This window comes from Drosophila innubila, assembly GCF_004354385.1.
Source record: "Drosophila innubila isolate TH190305 chromosome 3R unlocalized genomic scaffold, UK_Dinn_1.0 2_E_3R, whole genome shotgun sequence".
Classification (NCBI taxonomy): domain Eukaryota; kingdom Metazoa; phylum Arthropoda; class Insecta; order Diptera; family Drosophilidae; genus Drosophila; species Drosophila innubila.
Window position 1 is genome coordinate 29,433,561 of NW_022995380.1, and position 8,373 is coordinate 29,441,933.

General features: G+C 37.4%; 1 protein-coding gene across 1 annotated transcript; it reads right to left on the reverse strand.

Annotated features, from left to right (window-relative positions):
• Positions 1-3,218: 3,218 nt before the first annotated feature.
• On the reverse strand, positions 3,219-7,464 carry LOC117789524. Its single transcript, XM_034628556.1, has 4 exons — positions 7,296-7,464; positions 3,714-3,904; positions 3,495-3,648; positions 3,219-3,363 (listed from the first exon to the last, which is right to left on the reverse strand). The coding sequence occupies exons 1-4, from the start codon at positions 7,462-7,464 to the stop codon at positions 3,224-3,226; spliced, it is 654 nt and encodes a 217-aa protein (XP_034484447.1). The 3' UTR covers positions 3,219-3,223.
• Positions 7,465-8,373: the final 909 nt, after the last annotated feature.

The window sequence follows — 8,373 nt, forward strand, 5'->3', positions numbered from 1 at the left end:
TGGCCAAAGTTCGATTGGTAGAAAATCAAGTTTAAAGTTTTAAGACATCCTTACCGATTGGTAGAAAATAAGTTTTAAGATATCCTAACCAAACTGATAGAATATACATTAATGTTGGTTTTGTACATTCTGACCAGATTTGGTTCAAATCGGTTCCATATATCATATAGCTGCCATAGGAACAATTGGTCGAAAATCAACTTTTATATAAGAGTCCCTGGGCTCTGGGTTCGTAATGTCGAGCGTGCTCGACTGTAGCCGCACCTCACCGCGAGCGAAGCGAGCAGGGGGCGGAGCCCCCTTGTTTTAAATACAAAAGCAGGAATCGAATTGAAATGGCGATCCTTACACTTTATATGGCTGGCTGATACATTGTCGCAAAGTTGTTAGGCTCCTAGCCTTATTGGGTAGCGAGCAAAAACATGGGTTCTTACCCCTCTAAATCTCCCTCTCCCTGCCACAACTCCGCTCCTGTTTTTAGATGGTTCCCGTTGGCAAACATTGAATGCTGACAACGTTGACGGGCAAAACAAAGGCGTGTGTGTCGACTGTCGGCTGTGCTCCTGGCCAGAGTGTGCCAAGCCCCTGGGCAACTTTGCAATCTCAGCACACGAAAGGGGGAGACAGAGAAAGAGAGTGAGAGTGAGAGAGGAAGAGAGAGTCAGATTAAAGCGGGCAATACATGTATATGTACTTCTATGTGTTTAGTAAGCCAATATTGTTGTGTGTAGAACAGAGGGGAGTGTGTTTCAATTTTCAGTGCTTGCCACAAATTGTTGCAGGCTTGCTAACTGGACACAATCAATGCCAGATTCGGACAGATTACAGATGTAACATTGCAAGCTGTAAGCCGATAACAGACAGACTGTAGCTCATTATAATAATGAGAGAGGCTGCGAAAGGTTCACTTACAGAGAGAGAGAGAGAGAGAGAGAGAGAGAGAGAGAGAGAGAGAGAGAGAGAGAGATGGAGGCAGAGAGAGTGTAGCTTCAAGTTGAGATTGAATTATTAGGAAATTCCAACAGATGAATTTCATAGAACACTTGCCTGCCAACTTCCATATTGATGAAATCTTTGAACGCAAAAACTCACTTCCGACCAATTCCCAGAAGAAGGGTGAAGGGAAGAAGGGTGGAAGGGGGGGGCGGGGAGAATGTGGTAGAGGAATCATGCTATTGTACGCCCCATAAAATCAACTCTTAACCAATCTGTTCCATCCAATGAGCGCCACCGCATTTGTTGGTGCGACAAAGAAACCACGCTTGCCACACACCCACACTCTCAGCACACACACACACACACACACACACACTCACTTACCAGACATACACACACACACCTCGCTAACCAAAACAGTCAACTGTGCGCATAGGAAATAGAGAGAAGTAGAGACGAAAGAGGATAACTAACCACAGCTGCACACGTGTGTGTGTGTGTGTGGGTGTGTGTGTGGGGAAGCGGCAAGTTTGCCGCACGTGGCACATACGGAAAAGCGGAAAGCGTAAAGGAAGCACGCCAAAAAGACGACGCTTCCCCCCTCTCCTGTCGCTACTTTGCTGTCCCTTTTTCCAGCAACAACTTCAACATGTGGAAAAAAGTCAGACAAGGCCGACAAGCCCACCAAATGCGGTGTCGCATTTGTAGTGAAAGTGCCACAGTATACACACGCACACACACGCACAGCACCGTTAAAGAAAAACTACATGACATGTTTCAACGTCAAACGAACGTTGCACGGAACAGATTGAGGGGAGAAGGGGAGTGAGGAAGTGTGGACTGAGGATGAGAAGAGCCAAGTGAAGAGTGGTGGGAGTAGACGCCACCGTATCCCGTATCCCGTATCCCGCCTTATCAACAGGCGGCAGAGCAGATAAAAATTGTAGAAAGAACGCGGACAGACGCCCTGAAATCCGAATTAGGCGGCAAGCGTTTGTTACACCCTGTACTCAAACAGTACCAAAAGTCTTTTAACTTTGTGGAAAGAAAAGTGGGGATGGCAAGCAGAATATACCATAAAGTCTACAATATATACTTTACATAATATTTATCAGCAAAAGCAACTGATTTAATATAGGCTTTAGCAATACTTTGTGTTCGCCTTAGATCTAGCTCTCTTCAAGAGCTAGAGGCACCAAGCTTGCTATTTTAGTTACTGTATAAACAAATCAATCCATTAAGTATACAATATATACTGTACATAATATTTATCAGCAAAAGCAACTGATTTAATTTGGGCTTTAACAAAAATTTGTGTTCGCCTTAGAGCTAGCTCTCTTCAAGAGCTAGAGGCACCAAGCTTGGTATATTAGTTACTGTATAAACTGATCAAATCAAGTAAATTTTATAAAAACTTAATTTATACAAAAAATGATAATGATAAGTTTTGTTGCTCCCATGCTCCAGTAAAATTTCATTACAATCGAACTAGAAATTTATTAAAATAAACAACTTTACATGGTATTTGGATCAAAGGAAAAAGAATAAAACGATTGTTATGGACTTATATATTTCCCATTTAGTTTAAGACTAACAAATCTAAAAAAAATTAAATGATTTTTTATTTAATAATGCACAAACTTGTTTTTTTTTTTAGTTATGACAGTTTTGAAGTTAATCAGCGTTATAAAAATTGGTGTAAAGTTGTTATTTTATATAAATTTTATTTTATTTTCCGCATAATTTTCCTTTTTATCAACCCTTCAGTAATGGGCACTAGTTCGAAACTGGTGAAATAAGTACTTACTAGGGAGCCACCTCTACTTACTTTGCTAACCCTAAGCAATGCGTTTCATCATTTCGTTTTTTGTATGAAATGTCCGCAAAAAGGGTCAATCGCCACCACATCGTTTACCACGAACTAGTGAAATGAGTACCCATGAAAGGTAATTACATGGGTACCATGAAAAGGGTACTTACATGGGTACCATGAAAAGGGAATTACATGGGTACCCATGAAAGGGTACTTACATGGGTACCCTGAGGAGATTACATGGGTACCCATGAAAAGGGTACCCATGCTAGGGGTGGTGATATGGGAACCCATGAGAAGGGTACTTACATGGGTACCCAAGGGTGCTGAAATAGGTCCCCAAAAGTAAAAATTTAAATAATTTATAATTCAATTTTTTTATTATCTAAAATTCCATTTATTTTCTTCAATATCCAATAGCTAAAATAAATAAAACTACTAATTATTTTAATATATATATATTCTTGTTATTATTTATACGTTGTTGTTGTTTTCATGTTCAATTTTGTTTTTGTTGCAACTGGAGTTCTTAAAATAGCGTTTTTTTTGCAGCTGCAAGGCCTTTCGTAGATTGTCCTCAGCTGATCCAGTCCCTTCTACCAAATTGATTGCATCTGGGAAAAAAAATAAAAAGAAATTCCATTAGTCTTTAATGAATCGACAAATCAATTAAAAAATTAGTTTATGCTAAAAAATTAATTTGTACATGCCCAACTACTATTACAATGAATTTAATAAAACCTACCAAGCAAAACTCCATAAAAACTGCTTTCGTTTTTCAAGGCAGCTTTGCCTTGGACGCCATCAACATTATAGGCCAAGACAACAGTATTTGACAACACATTTTTTAGGTTTTTCATAATTCCACCATGCATAATGTGGATCTTAATTGCATCAATCTGTAAAAAATAAATAAGAATTAAACTTACAGGAAACTGTAACTTTTAACTGAATCCATACTAACATAAAGCTCTCGGTTTGTGTCGTTAATTTCCATGCTCATCTGATTTAGATCCTTTACACTCTGAATCGGAAATTTTCTGGCCACTGTTTGTCCTTGTCCTTGCTGCTTTGTCATTCCTTTGATAGTGGCGGTTTGCTCCGAGGCAGCTTCCACAAGGACCTCGATTTTAGCCTGCGTCGCATTTTGATCAGCTAAATATAAATATATGTATATAGAATATATGTAAAGAACCATCTTTTTAAGTCGTCATTTAAGTTATTATTATTGTCACTTTCGTTATTTTTTTCACTGTCAATATTATTTGAATTTATTATTTCCTCGACCACTTCCATTTCGATTTCACCGTCATTGTTGCCTTGTTGTTCCTTTTCAAGCGCATTTTCTTCTGCTGCGACACTATTTAACTTGTCTATATATTTTTTTTCTGTTGCTGTTTAAGTCTTCTTATATGCCGTTCACTATACATATTGTGTTCTTAATTAGAGTGTTATTTTATTGTCGTACCTTTGTTAATTTATATAAGTCACTTTTGTTTTATTTTTTTTTAATTAAATTTACACTTTATTCGTATTTGCTGCACTCCAACACTTCTGCTGCACTCCAACAACTTCAATGCTCTCACAAAATTGGTCAACCGGCAAACGCAACAGCGTTCGATCATTGCAAAAGAGCAGAAAGCAAAACGAAAACAAACGGTACTAGCATCACAATTGTTTTTGTAAATTCATAAACAAACAGCGACAGAAAGCATAATCGAAGTTATGTTTTTTTCGGTCATCTATGTCCTATTCGCAAATTAACAAAAACAAATGTGATGCTAATCCGTTACGTTTCGTTTTCGCTTTCGAGCGCACATATTTTTTACTCGGTGGTTCGGCGTTCGCTTACCATAGGGTCAGTAAAGTAAGTACCCATGCACTCGGTGGTTCGGCGTTCGCTTACCATAGGGTCAGTAAAGTAAGTACCCATGTGGGAAGTAGTGGGGTAGGTAGTTCAAGCATGGCCAATCGCCACCTCCATTACTGCAGGGAAATAAGTACAGGGTCTTTTGAAGTCGTGCACGCTTGAGTGCAACCTTTGCTACTAGTTGGTTGTTTTTGGTGTCGTGTCTGTGGCGTTGCACCACCAAGTGTTTCCCATTCCCATCCCCATTCGCCAAACACAATGCCACATCGCCTGTCCCTTCATGTCGATCGCCAGGATTCCGGGCTTGTCATCCTATATAGCATCTTTGTACGTGTGTATAAAAATGTGCGCGTTGATTCTTTGTGAGCGGTTGACGGTCTCCGTTGTCGTGGTGTCTCTGTCTCGGTGTCTCCACGTCGTGGTGTCGGAGTCGGTGTCGGTGTCGGAGTCGGTGTCGGTGTCGCTTTCACCCTGCCACAACGTAATTTATTTTTGGCGCAATTGCGGATGAGGAGGCGTGTTGAATCAGGACCCAGCCAGGACAGCAGGACCCCCACTAGCTGCAGCGAGTGCTACTCCTCCTGCCACTTCGCCTTGCCTCGCTTTGTGGTAACATGTGCGGGTATTAAGTGTATTCCACATGAGTGGATTTGCCGGGATTCGCGTTGGTTCACAGCGTGTTAGCTGTTTAACCTGGATCAAAGCAAAATCACTTGCAGCCAATTCCTTTCCAACTTCCCCATCCATCCCCCTTTTATCTATCTATCTATCTATCCATTTATTCATCCGTCCGTCCGTTAATCTATCAATTACAACAACTGAGAATGTCAATGTTGAAACATCGCTGCGGTGTCATTATCAATTTAGATCGCATCTTAATTGCCCGTTTGTGAATTGCAAATTAACCGAGCTCTCATAACACCAATTGACCACTCTATGAATCCTAAAAATAAGAACACTTTAGATAGCAAAACAACAAAATAATTCGTGTGCTTGCTGAGATATATTAAGGGCTGAGATATATTCAAATTATATTTTATTAAAAACATATTGTTTTTCACTTTATGGGAATTCAATTCATCAACTCAAATGAAATTCAATCCGCTGAATTTTGCAAAAATGAAATAACAACTAGTTATTATATATTCACTTTAATAATTAATTTAAGCTAAGATTCTGAGCCACAATTTAATAGAAACTTCAGAATATGAAACAATTTTAATTACAATGTATTATAATATTTTTTATAGAATGCAGGTAAAACCACAAAGTATCACACTTATGTAAATATACTCGTTTCACAAGAAGTTTTTCCTATGTTAGACTCCACGTGTTCAAAAAAACTTTGCCTCAGGCACTGCATATATTTAACTGGCGTCAGTCGAGAGTTGTTCACCAACACTTTTTGTTACAAATAAAAAAAATCCGTCGGTTTTGTGTGAACATTTAGATTTAAAAAATCATCGCCTTTTCGCCGTTGTTCACATGTTTGTTTAAACTTCTGTATTTTTGAAGAACACATAAATTTGAATGCGGAATGAATTAAGATGTTAAAGTATGATTAAAATGACATTCCGTTTGAAAATCGGTTCAGCTTCGATCAAGTTATGACAGTTTGATGTTGGTTAGCATTGAAATCGAAACTAAGATCTAGAGAGAAAAATAATTTTTTTTCGAAGTCAATTAAGTTTGAATGCATAATGAATTAAGAAGCCAAATAATGATCAAAATGACGTTCCGCTCGCAAATCGATCCAGTTTTGACAAAGTTATGCACGTTTGAAGTTAGTCAAACCTTTGACTTCGCAACTTTACATGTCAAAATTTTTGTCCAATTTGGCATGATTTTTTACAGAAAAATGAAACTCGTCAGAATCAAATTTAAAGTGTTGTTTTACACTAATTACGATATAAGGAGTTGATTAAAAGTGAAAACTTGAGATTTAAAATTTTGAATTTTCAAAATATCAAAGGGGGGACCCTATGCCTTAAAATCGATTCTGGCTGGCGTGGTCGAAAAATATAAAATTTTCTAAATAAACAAAATTTGAATGCAGATTGAATTTAAAGGCCAAATATAGATCAAAATGACATTCCACTTAAAAATCGGTTCAGTTTTGACAAAGTTATGTAAGATTGAAGTTGGTTGTGATAAGTACAAACACATTCTCTCGCATTCAAAGTATCGATGTAAAATCTTTCGATACATATGGGCAACAATTGGGTTTCTGTTTAGACAATTTGTGAATCAGATTTGAATAATCAATATTGAATACAGATTTACAGTCTCTACTAACCCAAACATTCTGCAAGGATTTGTAGCAAATTTGTAATACTTGAATTTGAATACGAATGTTGCAAAATTTGTTTATTTTATGGGTAGCAAATTGTTAAAGCGTTAAGTAAACATTATTTATACGTTGAACATGTTGTGGGGCAAGTGTGCATGGCATTTTGAAAGGGGAAAGTGGAGGAGGAAAAGCAGGAGGAAAGCTGCCATTTCTTCGTTCAGTGTGTGTTGAAATAAGCTTCGGTTTTCGAGTCCTATGCTCAATGGTTGACTGCTTTTTGGGTCCATTTCAGCAAATTAGGTTGTAGTCGCGTTTACGCTTTCGCTTCACAAAACAGATACGCGCGAGAGGGAGAGAGAGAGAGAGAGAGAGCAACTTTTTCATACCTCGTAAAGGACGGCTAATTGCCACGGGAGGACGCTCGCTCCTGTCATTTTTAGAGTTCTGAGCCGAGGTGCAAGCTCGAATTCGTGGCACGCCATCCACTGCCAACATGCTACATGTGGCACAGTCAACTGCCATCAGCATCAGCATCATTATCATTGCCAACGACATTGCGTCATTAAACGAGATGCTCAACAACCGGAAAGCCAAATGTCCTTGCGCCTCAATCTGCCGATCGTCGACATACACAATCTCATACATACGTATATGCATGCACAGTTAGTCAAGTAATTGTTCTGACAAAGAAAATACTCCCACAATTTATATTGCAAAAAAAATTAATAGCGTTTATTGTTTCAAAAAGAAAAACTTCATTCGGAAAAATAAAAGTATTACATAAAGTTCGTATTTTTTTTTTATTTACTGTGTAAATTTGTATATGTTTACTTTATTTTGAAAGAGCTAAAATTATGTTTAAACTATAATCTTATGTTCGATTTTTTTCAATATTTTACTATTTTATTTTCTCTTGATTTTAAAAGAGTCAAAAAATTATTATAAAATGAAGTCCTGAAATTACTTTCTTAAAAAAGTAAGCAATCGTTCTATTAAATATTTACATAGACTTAAAAAATCAAGGAAAATTTAAAAATAGTTTGGAATATAAAACCTAATCTTGCCCTTAAACTCGAAAATATTGTACATATTTATGAAAGTTTCAGATTTTCTTCTTTTATAGTAGTAACATATAGTTTTTAAATTATGCTAAAATTATTAAAATATTTATTAGTTTATAAAAAATAAATAGAAAGCATATTTATAAACTTTTTTCTTTGTCAAATGTATTTCATGACTAACTGTATGTTACCACTTTGTAGTAGTAAACAGAAACAAACATATGCGAATACCTGCGAATTTAGTAGTATATTTGTCACGTGTCCTGGCGATGAGGTTCATCACTTTCACTCTGGTTATTCTGGTTATTCTGGCCTGGTCTAACCTGACCTGACCTGACCTGGCCGCAGGGACTGAACTGTAAATTTATGGCATGCATTTGTTTTGCACTCTCGATTTGATTAA

Excerpts from the sequence above, each read along its gene's own strand:
- LOC117789524 (XM_034628556.1), bottom strand. The coding sequence starts at position 7,464 with ATGTCGTTGGCAATGATAATGATGCTGATGCTGATGGCAGTTGACTGT. Across the intron at positions 3,905-7,295 it reads AATTAGCCGTCCTTTACGAG|CTGATCAAAATGCGACGCAG; the intron begins GTATGAAAAAGT and ends ATTTATATTTAG. Across the intron at positions 3,364-3,494 it reads TTTTTATGGAGTTTTGCTTG|ATGCAATCAATTTGGTAGAA; the intron begins GTAGGTTTTATT and ends TTTTTTTCCCAG.